At 42.9% G+C, this 21691-nt stretch overlaps 1 protein-coding gene and 1 long non-coding RNA gene across 2 annotated transcripts; both read left to right on the top strand.

Annotated features, from left to right (window-relative positions):
- The first annotated feature begins 170 nt into the window (after positions 1-170).
- Positions 171-4384, top strand: LOC128150479 (uncharacterized). Its single transcript, XR_008238067.1, has 2 exons — positions 171-467; positions 1846-4384. It is a non-coding gene; the product is annotated as an uncharacterized LOC128150479 (long non-coding RNA).
- A 7035-nt stretch (positions 4385-11419) lies between these two features.
- EPCAM (epithelial cell adhesion molecule) lies at positions 11420-17512 on the top strand. The gene is made up of 9 exons (XM_052806589.1): positions 11420-11812; positions 12336-12446; positions 13087-13327; positions 13629-13694; positions 14958-15021; positions 15411-15512; positions 15680-15871; positions 16271-16312; positions 16981-17512. Exons 1-9 carry the CDS (start codon positions 11746-11748, stop codon positions 17020-17022), a joined length of 927 nt encoding a protein of 308 aa, XP_052662549.1. The 5' UTR covers positions 11420-11745; the 3' UTR covers positions 17023-17512.
- Positions 17513-21691: the final 4179 nt, after the last annotated feature.

Below are 21691 nucleotides of genomic sequence, written 5' to 3'. Positions count from 1 at the left end.
GCGCAGCCCCCGCTCCCCTCAGCAGCCTTCCACCCGCGCCATGGCCCTCCCGCCGCGCAGCTCCAGATGGCGCCTCTCGCGGCCAATGAGAGCGCGCGAAGCAGCCGCCTCGGCCAATCAGACGGCGGGGCACGCTTACCTCCCCGGGCTGCGCGGGTCCCGCGGAGCCCGCCCAGGGCCCGCCAGCCAATCAGAGAAGGGCACGGCTGTTGCTAGGCGGGCGGGCAGGCAGGTGTAACCCTGCCGCCTTTGACGCCCTTCACGGTGAGCGGGAAGAGCCGACAAAGCGCGTCCTGAGGTGCGCGAAGCGTGGCACGCTGACTTCGTGGGTCGAGACAGCTCTAAGCTAATGTCGTAACTCCGTGCGATGACGCGACCCTCGTCAGGCACCCGGCGGGTGCCCGCAGAGGGCCGGGCCGCGCGGCCCCGGGGGCGTCTCATGTCATCGCTTTCCCACGCAAGACGCGGTGAGCCCCGAAACCGGCGTGGCCGGTCCCTCCGGGTGGAGCCGACAGCGGGACACGTCTGTCCTTTCCTCGGTGCCGCTTCACCCTCGCGTCCCGAGGGAGCCTTTGGTGCGAGCGGGTCCGCTGCCGCCGCCGCCCGGCCGGGGGACGGCGGTGCCGGCCCGGCGTGAGGGGAGAGCGGGGGCGGGGGAGGCGGCTGCCGCGGTGGTGGCCGCCGCGCTTTCCCCTCAGCTGCTCCCCGGCGCGATTCGAGTTTAATCTCTCAGCTGCCCAACAACGTTGTGAAAGCTCCCTTAAAACATCTCCCTGGGGGGGGGGGGGGGAGACGCAGGAGGTGAGGGGGAAGACATAGCTAACCTTAAATGTCATTAAAAATACAGGTGCGATATACACCCTGCTGTTACTCTTCCACAGAAGCGATTCATGCGTGTGGTAGTATGCAATTAGTCTAAGGCAGTCTGTTGAAATGTAGTAACAAGAATGAAAAAACTCCCTTCGCTAGTAAGATTCCGCATGAAATCTTACCGTTGTCTTTTGTTACAGAGCTAAAAGATTTACTCTAGGAAGATGGCAAGAAATACATCCGATTTTACTGCTTCCCCCTGTACAGGCCAATTAAAGTGTAACCGGTCTTATTTGTTATGGTAATGAGAAGAGAGGCCTTTTCACTCCTTCCTCATCTTTTATTAATAATTTGCTAGGTATCTTTATTTAGGTGCTCTGAGTTAGTGAGCATATTCAGGGAAAGATCATATCAAGTTTCTGATCATGTACTCTAGAGAAAGAAAAAAGATATCAAGCGATAAATGTACAAACTAACAACATCTCTGTATGGAATAGGCTGAAATCAGGAAACTTGGCGGCGGGGTGGAGATAATACCAAATACATCAGTTGGGCATAAGTCTGTTTCTTTGAGGTTCTCTCTTCACATACATGTGTTCAGGTTGAGTTACCCTGCACTAAATTGTTCTTTATTTTTGCATAATACTTTTCAGCTAAGGAGCTCAAAGTACTCTTCAATTCATTACCATTCATTTGATAACTGTGGAAAACAAAGAAAGGATAAGTTACAGAAACTTCCGCACAACCATCTAAACCACTCAGACTAGGAAGCAAGCTTCTGTCATTTTTTTTGTCCTACTGCAAAATATAAAACTGCACTGATAATTGTGAAGAGCATGCTTTCTTATTCTTTACACCTTCACATTTGTATTCCTTGGCTTATCAATAAAAAGTGGCTTACAATGTAGATCTTTATCGACAGAGTGCTTTCCAGGGTTTGGGGTTTTTTTTCCTGTAACTCTCCCCTTTCTAAAATATTTTTTTGAGCTGGTGGTTCTGCAACAAAATATTGAAATACTTTTTTTTTCTTTTCAGTCTCAAAAATCTCTTACAATCAAGTTATTCAACAGGTACTATGACTCTCTAGTCCCTGCTGTACTGTCCCCGACCTCCCAGGACCCAGGGCTCTGCTCTGATACAGACCAGCTGCATAACCTCGGCTCAGACTCTGAGGAAACTGAAGTGGTGAGAAAAAGCTGTGAGAAAGTCTGCAACTTCACCTTTATTTCCTTGCAGGACTCTGCAGCCTGAGGTAGGATTGTTGAGATGGGGATGGCTCAAGGATTCAACTTGGAAACATCATGGAAAAACATCAACGTGGAAAGGTTGATGCCTGAACACAGTTACAATAAGGAAACAGAACTGTACCTGACTCTAAATCCTCTGCATGATATAGTGGACTTAACCGGTTCTCAAAGTTGCTTATTATTAACTACAGTTTTTAGAAGGTTGTTGAATAATTAATTCATCCAAGAATATCCGGAAGAATGTAGCATTCTGATTTCCAAGTAACTTGTTGGACATCAGGGGGCACTGTTTCACTACCAGCAATTTAAACTGAGACAATGCAGCATTTGGATAGTATAATACACTGGATTTCGTGTTGTACTTAATTCCTAATCCTTCCTATAGGTGGACATTAAATCAGTGTAGCTACTCTTCATCTTTATATGTTATCACAGTTTGAACTGATTTTTATATATATATATATAAAAAAAATTAATTAAGACCTGGGTTTGAAAGACCTGGGATTCTTAAAAATCTTATTTTTGCAAAAAAAAAAAGATTTCCATAAATGCACTGGAACTTAATTATGTGAGAGATATAGTTACATAGGTACCCAGTAGCTAGGTCCAAAAAGGCAGGTGCAGAGCAGTTTGCTTCCTTTAAACGAAAACAAACTTAAAAATTTTAGTGACTGAGTTGTTTACAGATAGATTAAGAAGCATCACTGAAGAAAAACACAGGGCTGGTATTTTAATAAATTATATTTAGGATATATGTACTTTTTTTTTAATCTTTTTATATTTGTGAGGTAAGAAAAAAAATGCCTTTGGCCTCTGATATCCTTCCCAGTGAACTTTCCAGTGAAAGATAAAGTACCATAGTAAGAACACCTGGTATTTCTTTTCAAACAAAGTCATGAAGAAGCAGCATTGGTTCTTTTAAATAGAGATCATTGTTCAAAATAAAATACTTATTTCTCAAGTATAGACTTTCCCTACTTACTGCAGAGTGTGAAATAGAGGAAGAAAAAAGTCTCTCTTCCCTGTAGAGATGACTCCTGACCTTTTCGGGGGGAACCCAGCCTCTCGATCAAATGAAAAGCATGCAGGCTGAGAGCTCAGTTCATAAAGACCATAACAAAACTGAAGAGTTCATCTAAAAAGCCAACTTTGGACATGTGGTTAACTCAGAATAAAGGGTATAGCAAGTCACACAAGTTTCAGTAAATTAAAAAGGAACAGATAAACCACCTGAAGCCACATCTATCACCAGAAACCTGTTTTTTACGTGGGAAGAGAAAGTAAGGATTTAGATGAGTTGTGTGAAACAAATCATTACGGCATCATGGTGCCTGGGCTAGGACTAAGCATAACAGACTGAATATGCCTTACCTGTTTGCTACTTGAGGTAGTAAGTAAGGATACTGGAAGGGTGCCTTACAGCTAAATCCTTGCTTGTGACAAATGTTACAGTATGATTAGAACTACAAATGGTCCAGTGCCACTTAAGTGTATGTCATTGATGGATGGACAGGAAAATTGTTTTCAGCTTTGTTTACTTCAAAAGAGCTTCTAAGCATACAGCAGAGTTTTCTAAGTCCAAGAACAGCTGTAGTTATTCTCAGGTACTGAAAAATTCAGGACCTAGAAGAAAAAAATCACTTGGAAATTATGTAGTGAACAAGAAGTGTACTGACTAGACTAACACAGCAAATGGTAGAAGAATGTCAAGGCTGCCAGCAAACACAGTGCATGCTTAAACTTGCTGCTTCTGCATACTTCAAAACAGCCAAGTACTCTGCAGCAGCAAATCTCCATAAAGTACTGGGGACATAAGTTTGAACTTGCTGTTCATTTCTACTGTAAATAGACCGATATATCCTGTATGAACTCAACTAATTCAAAGCAGAGAGTGGAAGCCTTTAAGATTTATTTTTAAGGATTGGCACTGCTGTGTTGGTTGTAAATGAAACAAAGTAGTCTTATCTGAAGAGTTCCAATTACTTTGTCAAAATAAATAGACGAGATAGACTACATGAGGTCTTCACCATCACGTGACGAAATGGCAAGTGATGAATGATGTATCTCTCAACATCAGTAACTCAAAACTCTGAATGCATATTTTATGCTAAAGGGAAAGGAGATTAACTGTACAGCACCCCTTTAAGTGTTTTTTTGAAACTTCTGACATCATCCACCATATTCTAACTTTTTAAAGCCACTGGAGATTGTATTTTGCGTTGGCGAGTATTTAATAACCATGGTTATTTTTTACCCAGTTGTGCCCACGCTGTTTCTTCACGCTGTATTGTGCAAAGAGCACTAATAAACAGGACTCCTTTATACCACCATGACCCTGGAGTCATTTGTTCCAGCTGCCAAGAGCACCAGGCTTCCCGAGACACAGGTGCAGGAGCAAGGCGCAGGTGTGTGTCGGCCGTGCCCTGGGCGCTGCCGGTGTATTGCACATGCGCAGAGTGACTGGATTGCCTATATTCGCATTAAAAAATGCAAACTCTTCAGCTTGTATTTTTCTACTCTTTCCCCACAGAAACAACTAGCAAACCCTAGACTGCAAAAATCTTCTTGATGAAAATGTAGCTGAACCAATAAAACTCCAAGAATTTTACTTAAAAAAACATTTTTATAAAATCACATTAGCTGAAAATATTCCATTCACGCCTAGTGAATAACACAAATGCATAGTGTCACTGATGTAATATATATGCACACATTAGTACACAAAACCGTGAAAGATCTAAGCAACTTACTATGCAGGAAATACATCTATCTTTTTATCTAGGAAGATCAGAAGTAGAAAAACTTTGCTGCTTTCAAAATACTGTCCTAAATTTTTTCCTGAAGGTGAGTTCAGTATTTTTAAAACAATAGCCATTTGAGTGGATGAAGAATAGGTGACAGCCTTCAAACTCTTAGCTAGCTGACATGATTCTTTAACTGGGCAAAATCTGTAAATTGCATCAAATCTTTCTCACCCCGTTTTCCAATTCCAAAGTTTAGATTTACCTCTTAGTTTACTGGTCACATAATTCAGATAACAGACTCTTTCAAACACAGGGTATCTATTTATTCTCTGTTTTTACACTGTTGAACACAACTGAATCTTTGTCCTTGACCACAGCCCCTATAATATGAAACAATAGTAGTAATTAAGACACGACAATTTCTCTATTGTCAAGACCCTTATTTTCATGACACAGCATTCAGAAGACTGACCCCATGAAAGGATTAATCAAGAGTAATGTAGCTATAATTTCTGAAGTAATGGAAAATTATTTTCATATGCAAATAGTTTGGCTCCAGTCCCCTGATACTGCTAAGAAAGGAACAGCATCGAGTTCAGGAGTGGCAAGGCAGAACAAGGACAGCCCATTGGAGACTAAAAACAGGCAAGTTAAAATGTGAGCTGGAAAGTCTGGATTTTTCTTTTTTTTCCACTCCCATCCAATGGTCCAGGCTCCACATGGTTAAATTAAGAGTTGCCACAGTTTGTTAAACATTGAACGCCCCTCCCAAGAATCAATGGGCTCTATAATTACTCCAACAGGTCAAAAAGCTTTCTTTTTTCTCTGAGATCAGTAATCACAAGCTGTAAAAGTTCTCTTACTCAGAGGCTGAACCAATAAAATCACTAGTACAAGGGCTGTAAATTAAAGTGCAAAGAGAAACAAATGAACTCTGGTAACAGCTATTGCTAACTGAAAAAATACGGGAAACTCATGAACTAGGAAAGTAGTCACAACACAAAAGCAATTTATTTCAGCGAGGGGGGGGGCGGGGAAGCATTCTGTGAGCTATGGAACACCTGGCTCCCTTAACCCCACTTTCTGCTGTCCATTGTGTTACACTAAATGGTGTTTGTGGGATGAGATTTTTCTGCCCAGCTCATGGGTGTATTTATTCACCTTTGCTTGGGTTATGACTACACACACAAGTAGAGTGAGGCAAGAGTGGGTGGGGATTTCCAGCATGTTAGCTGTTCCATGGAAACTGCCTGCGTGCATGCTGTGACCCTGTTTTCGTTGAGGAATAAACGTCTTCTGCTTACTGCTGGGTACAGCTGTGTCCATAGGTTGTTACTGTGGGTTACCCTGACATACTGTAAATCCACACCCTAGCTAGCCTTGTAGCAACCTGTACATACAGACAAGTCCAACACAAGCAAATTTAATGGCAGACACCTTCAGGTTGTGAAAAAAGTACATGACATGCCTTCTGATAACACCATACTGAGAGACGGGACAACTATCTGTCTGTATAACCAGCTGCTTTGGTTCTGCCTACAGCGCAGAGATGTTGTCATGCGATAAAACATGTTAAAAACTATTTGGGACTCCCTCAAACACTTTTTAACAAGTGTTTTGACAAAGTTTCATCTGTATCTTCTTTCACTGAGAATGGCTAAAAGGGCAAAAAAAGGTATCTTAGAGGCCAGAATGGAAACAATTTCAGTGTAAATGGAGCTTCTCTTAGTACAACTTGCAATCCCGTGTTTTCATCTGAGCCCTTTCCAAACCCTACTAATCCAGTGCGTGTTCTGAGGGATTGGGCACAGTATGAAATTAATAGGCTTGCCTCTCTGCTACAAAGTAGTCTGGATGAAGAGTTAAGGTTTTTACATCTAATGCTGCACATTTTAAGCAGCTTTGAATGTTGACAGTAGATGTTCTAAAAAATGCTGTCAGTATAGGAGCCATGGAGATGTATTTTCCAGTAGGTAAAGACAAGGATGACAAGCCTGTTACTGACCTCACCCACTGGAGTTAAGACTAAGCCACAGCAGAGAGGTGAGGATGCCTCAACGTATCAGACAGGTTGGTTTCTATAATCTTCAAAGACGCAAATAGAACATACACTAATTGCATGAGCATTTCTCTCCTGTGGCTACACCCTGTCCAGTTTTATGAAGCTCTGAACCAACAGCCCTTTACCTCTTAGTAGATACTCTTACTTTCAGAGGTCTCCAGCCTGATTGAGAACCAGGCTGTAGGCTTCTGAAGCTGAGGACAGTTTTATGAGTGTTGCCACTGCCTCTGAACTGGTTTCCATCTCCAGTGTGCATGACAATTTCAGCAAAATACACAGAAGTAGTTATGTTTACTAACTGTGTTATTATTCAAAGAAAAAAAAGCTATGATCTAGAAACAGGCCAAAAATAAACAAAATGTGTAAACTAGCTTTTTTATGGTGTTCAGAAGTAGTGAGACACTCAAGTCTAACAGAAAGACACGTGACTGTTCATTTATTTTCTTATTGGCTCTATATTTGACCAGCTCCATATGGTCGAAACATTTCATGACTCCAATGTTCTCATTATTCAAATCAATATAACAATACTTACCTGTTATATGGTGGTTTTCAAACCTGCAGGAAAAATAAAATATGCAGAAGCACCAGTTTTATTACACTTCTTTGAGCAGCAGCTTGTATCGATTTGTGAAGGCATGGAATCTTCAGAAACACATCATGGACAAGATACTGTATATAATTTCTGAATATTGTCCCCTTCCTACAGTCCTTTCAAGGTTTCACTCTATGCAGATGGTGCAGTCTGCAAAAACAGTTGAACACAAACATTCTAAAGCTGTCCTAAAAAAAGTTCCTGAACAAGTCTATAATACAGATAATGTATATAGCAATGTCTACTGTCCAAAAAACCTGTTGGCACTCCTGAGCGTAAGACTGTTTCTGGTTGTTTCTAACTTTGTAAGCCTTAACCAGTTAAAAGTCATCATGAATTTTCAAAAGTCATTGATTTTGTTGGGAAAACACTAGTAAGACTCTGTTTTGCAATTTGGTATAACACATGGCCTATTTTCTAGGGACAAGACTTTGGTTATCTTCAGAAGGGTGCACCCAAAACTGATCAGGTTTGCAGCCTCTGAAGAATCTCAGAGCTAGATTGCCAAATACTCCAATGGCCCTGAATAATGCTCTTTCCACTCATCGCTCTGATCTGCTGATCACAGTGCATGTCACAGCCCCACCTCGCATCATTTCCTGATACTTCAGGAGTGACTCATACATCCTTGCAACTTTCCCTGAAAGCAGATTCTGTCCCTTTTCTGTGCCTGGGGAGTATCACAAAGCCCACTTACCTAATTTCTAGGAAAAACTTGGAAATGACCTCGTGAAGACCTAGGCCAGATCCCAGCATCACACGAATTCTTACCAACTTCAGAAAGAGCTGGATTTATCTCCTCGGATCTGATTCAGTTCACTGAAGTCAACGTCAGTGGTTATTGAGTACTTTAGTGAATTGAACTTTATTCTCCAAACAGATCTGGAGCAGTTGTAGATTACAGAGCAAAAGTTGAAAAATACAGATCACATGAGTTTTTCTAATGTAAGTTTACATATTCTCTAGGGCCTGGTGATCAAAACTTTTTTTTCATTTTGCTGTATGATAGACCCAGTAATATGCTAGTAGCATTTAAATTATAATTTGTCTGAGCTGTAATTATGCTTTAATAAGTGTAAACCACAACTAGCCTACACTGCACTGCCAAATCAGCATTCAGTTATTTGATAAGAGGAGGTATCTCCAACAGTTGATAAAACTATCCTGTTTATAACCAATAAGCAAGGCCTTACCTTTAGAGCTGTACACTGAGGCAAGTTAATATAGAATAGCTGTTGAATAAGGTCACGTATTCCAGCACAAAGAGTTATGTATCACCACAAAAGGTACAAAAAAGACACTGCCTTCCAACCCCCTAGACACTGAGGTATCTGTGTAATGAAGCTACTTCGATACTCGGGCCCTTTTGTCTTTTCCACCACATGCCTGCTCCGCTGGCTTTGATTCCATGGGGAAGCTTCCCTCAAAATAACCTGGAAGGAGGGTAAGATTAACGCTATTGTGAATGGTCCCTCATTTCCATTGCTTTGCTGGGGAATGACATTATGTAGAGCAACTCTCTCTGCTTCTACAATACTGAGCAACGTTTAAACACTGATTTCTTCAGATTTGGAAACCTGGAGAAATTATAGATAATGAGCTCTTTATTAGCTCCTGCAAATCAGAGCCAAATTAAACGCTGTACTACAAAAAGCAACATGGTGCACCTATCTTTGCACCACAGTTATGGTATGGCTTTCTATAGGTGATAGCTAACAGTTCAGGGAAAGCATAATGGGTCACACTAAAAAGCTGAAACACACTGTAAGAGGCTTCTTTAGTCCACACAAATACCCTAAGACCATTCAACCCTTAGACACTAAAGGTTATGGCTATTTTTTGTATACTGACAACAAAGACCTGTTAGGTGTTTGGTGGTGGTTGAAGAAGCAGTGCTACTTTTGGCAGTAGCCACCGTGAGGTTTCAAGACTGCAGACTAAGGATTGGATTTTTAAAACTAGGCACAGAGGTTTACCTACAGAGAACAAGGGCCAGGAGAACAAAGAGGATTAGCATGTACCCAGCTTGTTCTGCTCTTCTACATTTACATATTAAAAAAAAAAAAATAAAAAGCAAAAGCCTATCATAAAATTTACTGTTCCTTATTATCAAGGCTTACGTAGTTCAGCTTGGTGATTTGATAACGACAGGGTAACTCTTCTCATCTTGAACAAACCAGTACATTTACATAGAAAGAGCTTTACAATAAGGCAGGCACTTCTGAGCCTATTGATTCTGCTCATCTTTCTGAAGAATGCCATCGTTTGACAGCAGCAATGCGAGAAGTCCATATCTGAGACTTTGAAGTCTTCCCAAGTTTTCACATTGCTAAGATCATGTTCTTATTTTGAGTCTTTGACAGGTGTATCAGAAGAGTATTAAGAAGCCACACAAAAGCTCAAGAAGAATCAAGATAAATGCTGCAGAAGTCTAATTCGGGCTGTACCAGGACCAGACCCAAAACACAGTCATTTAAGTTGGACCCATGTGAGAGCGCACCTACCGGATTTCAGCAAGGCACTGTAGACAACAGTAAATACAAAACCAAAGATGCAACACAAACACAGCTGTGCACAGAGACAAACCCACAAAAATAGCTAACCTGTACTTACATTTCAGAACATGCAAAGGTTTTAAACAGTTTCGTTAACTGAGGTCTGCACATACAAAAGCAGCAATACGTTTTTATTGTACAGCGAGTGTAAACACTGGTAAGAGGAAGTTTCAAGTCTTTGGAAACTGTTGATCTCTCATAAATGCAGGAACAGACTTGGAGGGATGTCGTTCTGGTTTTCTTCTCTACTAAAATAACTTGTTTTTCTAGGACACCAATATATCTTTCAGAAAGATCTATGCATATTTTTTTAACTGAAGTAATAAACTCAAAAAAAGCTTCAGAATGTATTTTCAGTGTACCATACCCATCTTTTGTCTTCCGTTCTGGCATCGCTTTTACACTTTGGAAAGCCATTTCAAAACCTGCAGCAGGCTTTCCTGCGTTTCCTCCTCGGCAACCTCGCAAGGCTCTGGCACTACTTACCATTTTGTTGGTTCCCACAAAGCTCTGCTCCTCAGAGACAAAGCACCCAAAGACTACGTTTCTCTGAACAAGGAAGCGCAGATACTGCAGCATCAGAAGTGACTCTCTTCAGAGCAGTCCTAAGGTAGAGTGATCTAGTGCGTATTTTAGAAAAGAACAACAACAACAAAAACCCCAACAACAAACACGACCAGCAGAAAGATCCTTAAGAAATAGTTTATTCTATACAGATAGGTGTCCTGTTTTTTTCTGAAGTTAACTGAGGGATTATCACGATTTGTTTTAAACACAAATTCCTTACGGAGTAGTTCAAAGGGCACTACTGGATGTGAACAAAACTAACTCTAAGTGTATTTACTACTGGCTCTCAGCTTGCCGAGAGCGGACTGCGGGAGTGACCCGCGGCCGCTTCCCCTCAGAACGGAGAGCAGACACCTCCCGCCTCTCTCCTGAGGGAAAGGAGACGCAGGGCCCGGCGGCGGCAAGGCCAGGGCAGAGGCCTCGGGGCCGGCCGCCCTCCCGGGGCTGCCGGCGGGGGAAGAGGCTTGCCCGCGGTCCCGGCCCTGGGGAAGGTCAGCGGCGGGAGCGGGAACCCCCGAGCCGGGAGAGGAGCCGCCTTCGCTCCCCCGGCCCGTGTGTCACCATGTGGGGCGGCCTCCCCGCCCCGCAAAGCAAACAGGCCGGGGAGCTTCCCGCGATGACTAACAGTTTCTCCTCGACGGCGGGGGCGGCCGTCCCTCGATTCCCCGACGACAACCCCCCCCCCATCCCACCGCCCCTCCGGCGCGGGCGAGGCGGTTTCACAGCCCCTTTACCAGGACCGACGGCACCTCGGGGCGACCCTCACCCCCTCCCTCCCACCCCTCAGGGGCCGCTGCTCTCCCTCCTCAGCCCTGCGGAAGAGGCTGTATTCGGGCCGGGCCGGGAGGGGAGCGGGGAACCGCCCTGCCCCATCCAGTTTCGCCCAGGTGCAGGGGGAGGGGGCGGCGGTTTAACATCGCGCCCGGCCGGCCCGGGAGGAGGAGGAGCCGCTGCCGCCGCCCCCTGCGCGTCCCAGGTGTAACCGGAGCCGGGAGGGCGCGGCACAGCCGCCACCACCACCTGCGGAACCTGTCGGGCGGCTCCACATCGGTTCTCCGCCGCGCACGCACCGCTCCGGTCTCCTCCGCCCGCGCCTCGGAGGACTTTGCCTCAGAGGACTTTCCCCCCCCCCACGTCTCTCCGCGCCCCGCTGCCGGCCCGAGCCATGAAGCTGCTCTGCGGGGCTGCGCTCCTGCTGCTGCTCTGCGCCGTCGCCTGCGCTCAACAAACCCGTGAGTACCCGCACCCCTCTGTCCGCCCGCCCTGCACACCCACACCCCCCCCCAACCTGGCTCCCCCGCTCTGTGACCCCCTTCTGCGGCCCCCCCTCCCCTCACCTTCCGCCGCCCGCCGAGCCGCCCCGCCGGGCGTCCCGCTCCTCACGGCGCCACAAAATGGCGCCCCCTCTCCGCCGGGGGCGCGGGTCCGTTGGCGGCCGGGGAGGGGCCGCCCCGCGGGCGGGAAGGTGAGGAGGGGGCAGGGGCGCCCGCCCGCCCTCCGCGTCCCTTTGTCCCCGGCCGGAGGGGCCCGGCAGCCCGCGGGAAGGGCCCTCGGGGTGCCAGTACGTCGCGGTGGGAGTTCTCGCCTTTCCCTAGGGGAGGGCGGGTGGTGAGGTGGGAAGCGGTGGGGCTGCGGTCGGTGAGGGGCCGCCATTGTCTCTCCTTCCCGCCCGCGGAGCAGCGTGTGGCGATGCCCCCGGGGTGCCCGGCTACCTCCCTGGGGGCATGCGCGCCCACAGCCGCCCTTCTCTTTCAGCGTGCATCTGCAAGAAGAACAAGCGTGTCACCAACTGCAAGCTGCTTGAGGGCGTCTGCTGGTGTGACTCGGTCGGCTCCGGCGCGTCTGCGAATGTGAACTGCGACACTTGTGAGTAAAGCACGCGTGTTGGCTGCGCTTGGCCTGGGTGCGCTCTCTGGTAGGCAGCGGTGAGGAAAAGTGCCAACTAAACTCGAGGGAATATGTGAAAATGGCCGTGGGGTTCCCGGGGAAGTGTCGTAGCAAGGAAGGAAGGCTTCTTCCTGGTCTTACAGGTCAACTGGCGATGGAAGATAAGTGTTTAGGATTCCTCTCGTGTAACTTGTGTGAATGTGCGTACGCTTGTACTGATGCAGGCTCCCCCATCCTCCTTAATGTTCGGTCTCTAATGGTAAGGGTTTCCTCTAAGGTTAATTTTTAGCTTCCTTGTAAGCACGTATCACGTCTCTTCCTACAAATCTAGAGGTGAAAGAGCCTTGTATTGGGACCTTACTCTTGGTTTGAGCTCAGCTAAGCTGTAAATGATCCTCTGGCTGAACGAAATTGAAGGTGGCTGGACTTATTGCGCATTTGGCTTCAGAAGCTGACGTATCACAGTTGTGTTGACTTCCTGCACCACCTATGTGTTAGGCACCTGCTCTTCCTTGTAATGGCTTTAAATCTAGTTGCTTCTGATGTAACCTTGTGTTTTTACAGACCGATAACTCTGTTTTGAACTTGCTGCATAATGTGACTTTCTGGTTATTTTTAGTAACTTCAAAATGCCTGCTGATGAAAGCAGAAATGACAGGCTCAAAATCAGGTCGTCGTGAGAAACCGAAAGATGCATTTGAAGATACTGATGGCCTTTATGATCCTGAGTGTGAAAGTACTGGTGTTTTCAAGGCAAAGCAGTGCAATGGAAGCACCTGTTGGTGTGTGAATACAGCTGGTGTTAGAAGAACTGACAAACATGATGCAGACTTGAAGTGCAGTCAATTAGTCAGAACGACGTAAGTCTTTCAATGGTGTGTGCTGTGACATGAAAACACTCCCGTATTAGGTTCTGCATTATAGAGGATTTACATGTATTAATGATGTGCTGGGGATGAATGAGGATGGAGCAATAAATGCTCATTTACTGCTGCTTTTTTTTTTTCTTCAGTAACAAGGAGGCATTGAAGGGTTTTGGGGGGGGGGGTTGTGTTTTTTTCCTCTCACTGCTCTGTTTTTTTCCCTGGGGTTAGATTTTTAGTATGCATTGTTATATGTATGTGCTTTAAGAATATTCATTGTACTTGCCTATTACTTCAGGTGGATCATCATTGAAATGAAACATGCTGAAAGAAATGCTCCCCTGAACACTGAATCTTTAAAGAAGTAAGTGATGATAGTAAGATGTCATGACAATGTCTGCATGTGCTACTAGATATCTAGTGTACTTCTACACAGTGAAGCGTTTAAAAGCGTTGTCAAACCTGTGAACTCGTTTATAAGACATCTTAGAAGTGACCTACAGATCCTTCATAGAATTGCTTTAATTTTTATTGGAAATAAATTAACTGCCAATAAGATGAATTTCCATTTAAAAGTGACCGCTACTTTTTTTATCAAGTCAATATACTGAAGGAAATGGAAGTTAATAAGGTGAAACTGCCCAAAAAATAAACCGTCAAAGATGGTGGAGGGACTGCATAGAAGCAGCATGAGAAGAACAACAGTTTAGCTATTTTTTGGCTAAAATAAAATCCTACTTCTCTGTCAGAGGTCATATAGCAAGAAAAATGTGCTTGTAGATATGAGACACCTGCCCCCCCCCCCAAACAAACAAACAAATGGTGCTACTTTGTAGCTCCTCATCTGAACTCAAAACTGTTCAAACCCTTCTCTCTAACACTGCACTAATGTATGTATGTATTTTTCAGTAAGTGTGTCTTTGCTGTTAGGATTTCACAGAGCTCTTAGTATAACTTCATAATGAGTGTGTACTGAATTTGGTTGGGATAGATTTAATTTTCTTGGTAGCAGTCGGTATGGTGCTGTGTTTTAGACTGGTGACCAAAACAGTGTTTGTAAATCACCACTGTTTTAGCTGTTGCTGAACAGTGCTTGTATAGTGTCGAGGCTGCCTCAGACTCTGCTGCCCCAGTGAGTAGGTTGGGGGTGGGCAAGCAGTTGTAGGGAGGGGACTCAGCAGAAAGAGCTGACCAGAATTGACCAAAGAGATACCCCATATTGTATAATGTCATGCTCGGCAATAACTCTGGCGGGGGAAGTTTTTCCCAAGTAGCCATTGCTCGGAGATTGGCTGGGCATAGGTCTGCTAGTGATGAGTGACTGCTTTTGCATCACTTTCCCCCACCCAACGCTTTCACTTATTAAGCTGTCTTTATCTTGACCCATGAGGGAGGTTGGTTGGTTGGTTTGTTTGTTTTCTTGCTTTTACCCTTCTCATTCTCTTCCCAATCCTGCTAGGGGGAAGTGAGTGAGAGACTAAGTGGGGGTTTAGCTGCCAGCTGGGGTCAACCCACCATAGAGAGACTGCAGGAAAAAAACCCAATTATACTAGCATTCCCTGCTTCTGAAAATAGATGTGTAAAAATAGTACCGTTTTTAACAGCTGTGGTTTTAATGTCTCTGCAGATTCTTCAGGGAAACAATTACCAATCGTTATATGCTGGATGGACGCTATATAAGTAGTGTTCTGGTAAGAGGCACATAATTTTTAGTAAAGGATCAGAATTTTATTTTGTTGTGAATAACTTTGAAAACTCGTTTGACTAATGCAATACGGTATGAGTCTTATGGTAAGCTCTCAAAATAGTGTCACTTACTGAGCAGCTAGAAAATAGCTGTATCTGAACTGAAATACTGAGAAATTACATATTGCTCTCCTCAGTCTATAGATGAATTCTTGCTTTGCTTCACTAAAAAAAAGTGGAATTTGAATCATACTGTAAGCAGTTGGCTTGAGAACAAGTACCAGAAACTTGATTCAGGATGTGAATTCTCAAGTTGGATCATAATATTTTGCTGTGTATTTGATAGTTGGATTTAAATTATCTCCTTTTTAATACCATACTATATTTTTTGCAGTATGAAGAACCTTACATTACTATTGATTTGAAGCAAAATTCCTCAGAGAAATCTTCTGGAGATGTGGATATAGCTGATGTGGCCTACTACTTCGAAAAAGATGTAAGTGTATCATGAGTAAAGACTGCCAAAGACTAGATGTGTATATTGTATTGCGTTCAGGAGTTTTAAATGTGTACTGGCTAAAGCAAGATGAATTATTGCAGTGCCTAGCTGAATGCCTATTACAATGTGAACTAGCAAGTCTCTTTTTTCCTATCTGTTCTTAGGTAAAAGGTGACTCCATCTTTCATAACAGACTAAATGTCAGCATTGATAATGAAATACTGCGTTTTGAGAAGACAGTGGTCTACTACGTTGATGAAATAGCACCGGAGTTTTCCATGAAGTCTCTGACTCCTGGCCTCATTGCTGTCATTGTAGTAGTAATAGTAGCAATAGTTGCTGCAGTTGTTGTTCTGGTAAGTTCTAACAAAGCTGCCAAGCGGAATGGGTAACAGTGTAATTTGGGAAATAACAACATACCATGGTAATTGGACTCTGATAGAAACAGTCTTCCTCTGTAAACTGGCTGCTTTTTTGAGACTTGGGAGGTGGGAAAGAGGTGGTGGACATACCGTCACTGTTTCAGGTTATGACTGAAGGGTGTTGCATGGAAAACAGAAGCATTACGAAAAACTCATTGAGGTGAAGAAAGTACCTGTCTTGCCTTCTGATGTAAAGTAGTTGAGTGACAGACAGCCTCTTGTGTGTGTACGTTGCTTTGGAAGCATGGGAAAGGGACAGCTTCAAGTTTGGATTTCTAAAGTCACAACCAGATAAAGTCAAGACTTCACAATTATTCTGTCCTTCTCTTGCAGGTCTTCACAAGGAGGAGGAAAGGGAAGTACGTGAAAGCAGAGGTAATTAATTTCTGTTTATGGTGAATGTGCGGGGAGGAGGTTGGCCAGAATCCAGTAACTCCTGAGTTTGTTGCAGGTTAAAAGCTTGCTTCAGGTGCTTCAGATGTGTTCAAGGAAACTGAAAGTATTTGAATTCTGTAACTGGTTTTCATCTCTAAGGCAACTGGTGATCTGCTGCCTTTCCCGGGGTGGAGGGTGGTGCTGACAGCAAGTACTCTTTTTACATATCTATAGTAAGGGCTATACAATCCACAGGAAATACTGACAGTCTTGTTCTGTCATGAAGACCTTTACTTGAGGTATTTGCATGGAGCTTGCAGTTTCTATTGAAGAACTACTTTCCAATGGAATAGTAACAAGTGGTATTAGTGCACGTGGTGCTTCACCCCAAGTGTAGAGCCTTTTGTAAACGAATCCAAAGGGTGTTGTAGCTAAATAGTGAAGTCTACTCCCTGCACACACCCCAGAGTGCTGTGGGTTTTTATTTTTAATAATTAAAAAAAAAAAAAAGCCGAAGTGTTACAGTGGTCCTTGCGTGTTTGATTCTGTTAGTGTTACATCAAATCCCTTTGCTAATGAATATCTGGGTTGTTAAGTCCTATTGACTTCTTGGGTTTCATGTTGAGAAGTCGTATAATGTTGATCTCCCTCTACATCCTCCCCTCCAGGTAAAGGAAATGAATGAAATGCAGAGAGGACTGAATGCATAACTAAATCAGCTGAAGATGGAGTAAGATTCAAACAAGAAGACGACAGAAACATTGGAGGCATGGATCTTAACTCTGAAAAGATTCCTCCTGAAAGGGAGACAATTGTGCTCGCTTAGTGATTGTTAAAACTCTTAACAGCCAAGACTGGTAACCATGCTACTACTTTTACTATTTGTTGAGAGTTAAATCTTAAATGCCCCATCTTGCTCAAGTTAAACTTAACTATTGCTCCCTGATTTTTTTTTTTTTTTTTTTTGTCATGATGAAGTGAGTTGACAACTGCTGTTACTAGGGTTTTGGAGCATACGTGCTTAAACGGTTATTTTACCCTTGTGGGAGGTTTATTGAAAATGATTTTTTTTTTTTTTTAGCCATGTTGTAATGAGAGTGTCTCCTGTATAACTGAACATGATGTTTTTATGGCTGTTTGTACATATTTGAAGTTGCTCTAGCTTTTTTATGACTTGAGTTAATAAAACTTTGAAACAGGCTTCTAATTCTTCCATGTTGATGATGATCTGCAAGCTACTGTGCTTAAAAATTCAGCAGTGTAATATTTCCTTAAAGCAAGCAACCTCAGCACAGGTGAAAATATTCTAGAACTCCAATTAACGAAGTTGTATTACCCATCTAATATATCACTACCATGATACTTTTTTTTCTTAAAGCTGTGAGAAGTATGCTTTATCCTATTTTCCACTCAATGTGCAACAGGAGTAAAATGATAAAATACAGCTTGTTTGTATAAAACAGAAACATGCTGTGAATGTAGCAATTTCAGGAATGCATAGACTGCTCTTTCAAATGCTATGTAAGTATTTATAATAAAACAAGCCTCTAATCTAGAACATCTCTGGTGTAGGCTTGGGGGTGGGTAGACTTGGCATCTGGTGGTGGAGCTGGGGAAGAGCTATTACACCATTACCGTGATTTGCATAGCTATCCATTGCAAAGTTGTTGCACAGCTAGAATATTTTTCTGCTGTTACTAGTGTTTACTGCTGCAGAGGCTGACCAAACTTTATGTGGGCTATCTACCTCCTAGAGCTTTGGATGAAAGAGCTTGCCTTGGCAGTCAGTAATCTGTGTAATGTATAATGGCTAGCAAGTAAACATGTGTAGTCTGTCCAGCATATCTGATTTATAAAGGAAATGCTGTAACTCCTGTTGCCAAAGAAATAATGAGATACAAGATAAGGAACTGAATGACACATCTTATTACTAATGTGGTGTTATTTTTGACCCCCCCTGCCTAAAACAGGAAAAGTACGATAAACTACTGAGAGGATATTTTACATACCATGTTCATAAAATTAAATGTGAAACATACCCCATTAGAGAGCTTGTGTGCTTCTGCTAAATACAATAGGGATGTTGCTGGACTGTGTTGAATGTATGTCTGATATCATGGGTCACCAGTATACCTTCTGCCTTTGAACAAGGTGGTAGCTGATGTGTGTGTTACTGTGTTGGGTGTTGAAATGCAGGCAGCGACTGTTCCTGCGGGTCTTCCAACCTGTGGTGCTGTGAACTCAGGGGTGTGTGCTGAGCTGCTGCAGCCCTTGGGTTTTACTAAATTTCTCTCGAGTCTACAGCATGTTTTGGGAAGTGGAGACACGTGCATTTGCTCTGTCGAGTTGCTGCTCCTGCTAAGCACAACAATCTTGGGGTAGGGAATTTACCGCAGTGCTTTGCAGGCTTTTCAGGTGCTTTTTCAGTGACAGCTTCTGTAGGGCTGTTTCTCCCTCTGCCAATATATGCCACTCCCTTTCTCCCCAGGTATGCAGGCGGTCTGCTGAGATATGATGAATTTCATACGATTCTGTAATCTGTTAAAGTCTAGTTTTCAGTAAGCTTACCTTTTGCTGAGTCATGTGTATTACTGTCTTTACCAGTTCTTCACTATCTCCACATCCTATACTTTCTTAAAAGTTTACAATATGGTATCCTTGCCATTCCTTCTCCCCAAGATAATAATGCTATTGTTTCCTCTCCTCCTCTTCCTACCCTCCCCATCCCCATTTCATACCTTGTTTTTGGCCTGTGGGATGGAAAGAGATGTCTGTGCTGTGGCTGGGCGGGAGCTACACATGTGCTGACTCGACAGGCTGGTGTGTACCTGCTGTGTGGCCTGGACCTTGTCCCAGTCGGTTTGTTTGAAAACCATTTTCTCCCTGCTTTTCCCACAGTAGAGGAAGGCATTTAGATCCTTTTCAATTTCTTTACCTAATGGAGCTTTTCATGTTAGATACTTGTACAAGCTTACTATCTCTAATAGAGCCTTCTTCCTTGTCAAATTTGACTGAAACTAGCCAAGGGGTTAGAAAACCACAAAGTTTACAGAAATTAATTCAAAAATAGAAGACAGCTTAAATAAATCCACAACTGAAAGGATTGTACTATATCTGTCTCTAAACTCAGTTACTATGGTACAAACATGATGCTGCTCAGCTCTCAAAATGGTGGTCAATAATAGGTTTTTCCCTAGTTTCCTTTTCTAAATGGTTTTATTGACCTTTATATTGGCTTTTGGTTGGTTCCATTTACCAAACACTGGACTTGTGCAACAGTGCAGCTGCATAGAAGTGTGTATTTATAGGGAAATGGAAAAGGATGAGGGGGAAAGAGTTGAGGAACTAGTGTATCGGCATCCTGCAACTTTATTGTGTTTTATAGGGTTTTTTATTAGCTACAGGAGACTAATGTGCTGAAATAAAAAAAGCCACTGTCAGTGCCAACTCTCCACACATGCAATGTGATGTTTCTTCTCATATATAGAGCAGATTTGAACTGCTGGCAAAAATGATTGCTATTGAAAAATAATATGGTATTAAATAGCAAAATACTAAATGTTCTCTGTTCTAATACTTTGAAAGCATTCAGCAAAGTTAAAAAGCAAGTTTTCTGTAAAAGAAACAAACCAATAGAACTTAATAAAAGAGTATTAGTCACTACATGAATTTTTGACAAGGTAAATATTTTAATGAATCCATTTGCCTAATTCATTAACTTCCTTCCATGAAGGAACATGTTTTTTAAATCTAAAGTTCTACACAAAATTGCGATACCACGTTCCCTCTTTTTTGATGTGATGTCAATGGTGATAAAGGATATGAAAGGCAGACTGAAGATTTGTTAAATAATTTGAGACTGAATAAATTAGATCTTTTGTTACAGAGAGGGGATAGACATAAACTGTACAAGAAACTCTAGTAAAAATATTTATCTTAGTGCCTATGTATAACATGGGACAATAGTGTTTGTATAGGCAGACGCAAATCTATTACTTCCTTATGAATTATTACACTAGCATATATATATTATTATTACTGCTGAGCAAAATTAAATAAATGTTTATACAAAGACAATGAGAGACTTTTTAGAAGAGGATATGCAAATAACATATTTGAGAAACATAGACCTTATTGGTCATGCTAACTTTCTTCCAAAGATCCAAGTAATCCCTAAGCATAGTTTCCACAACTACAAAATAAAAGGTTGGTGTTGGGTATGTAGGGTCTATTGACAGCAGCATGCTCATTACCCTCCTGAACAATCATAATTAGTTTGGTAAGAGAAATAACATGTTTTGTGAACCATGTTTATTTATATCCTCTCCTGCTGGACTTTGATTGCTATAATATACAGTGACTTAGGATTACTGAGACTGCTTGAAATAGCCCGAAAAATATTCTTGAAAACTAAAAATGCCAGCAGCTTTGCTGCCCCAACTTTACAACTGCTAGTTACTGAATTCTAGCAGCTCCCAGGAGAGGCTGCAGTCACATTACAAAGGTCTGTCAATGGTCATATGGGCAGTCAGGCACGCTGTAGGGGTAGCTCATATGTTGGGGATAGTTGGGCCCATCCTCACAGAGTTCTATGAACTTTGCTAAAATCTTTGTCCTCCTTGTCTTAGCAGTGACATGCAATGGTAGACATACGCAAGGCAGAGGGTGGTAGATAAAAAGGAAGTGGTGTGTAATGTTAGAGGCAACACTTAACAGGTTACAGTATGTAAAAACTTCATACGTGTAAGAAGTGGTCTTTTTCTCCACTAACCCCTAAATGCACTGCAGAAACTTCGCACGTTCAGGTGCCTGCAAAGTAGAGGCATGGCTGAGCCAAACTGATCTGAGTGAAAAAAGTGCATGTGAGAAAGTTAAAAGGTCCTTTACAAGGCAACAGCCACATTTTCTGTTTTCAGTTACATTAACTAAATATTCTTATCTTGTCAATATTAAGTCTTTGCTGCATTATACATACATACCCACCAATCTAACACAAAAGTTTCCAGTAACATCCCCACCAACTCAAAAGCATTAGATCTGTCGCTGATCACACGCTTGTGTACTAATTAACCTTTCATGAAAAAGGATTTTTTTTTTTTTTCTGTAGAGAGGTTAAAGGACATCCACTTTCCTAACTGAAAAGCCATTGCAACTTTTCTGTATATGCTAGTTATGCATAAGAAGGCAACAGAATTAATTAAGGTCTAGATTCGTATCCATTTTCCACCTGCCGTGTGCGTAACAATTGCAGCCATCTTCTCATTCCTGTTGCTCCTGGTAGGCAAGGGAGAAAGCAGGAAGCACTCTGTTAGCAACAGCGCAGTGAAGCAAGCAAGCGTGGTAACAGGGAGATGGTCCCCATTCAGAGTTAGACCTGTG

Source organism: Harpia harpyja, chromosome 13, assembly GCF_026419915.1.
Source record: "Harpia harpyja isolate bHarHar1 chromosome 13, bHarHar1 primary haplotype, whole genome shotgun sequence".
In the NCBI taxonomy this organism is placed as follows: Eukaryota; Metazoa; Chordata; class Aves; order Accipitriformes; family Accipitridae; genus Harpia; species Harpia harpyja.
This window is presented reverse-complemented; position numbering and strand designations above follow the sequence as displayed.

What these genes read in the sequence shown, in the direction of transcription:
- EPCAM (XM_052806589.1), top strand. Translation starts at nt 11,746, where the DNA reads ATGAAGCTGCTCTGCGGGGCTGCGCTCCTGCTGCTGCTCTGCGCCGTC. An exon ending in GAATGTGAACTGCGACACTT is followed by an intron (nt 12,447 to 13,086) that starts GTGAGTAAAGCA and finishes GGTTATTTTTAG; the next exon opens with TAACTTCAAAATGCCTGCTG. An exon ending in GCTATATAAGTAGTGTTCTG is followed by an intron (nt 15,022 to 15,410) that starts GTAAGAGGCACA and finishes TATTTTTTGCAG; the next exon opens with TATGAAGAACCTTACATTAC.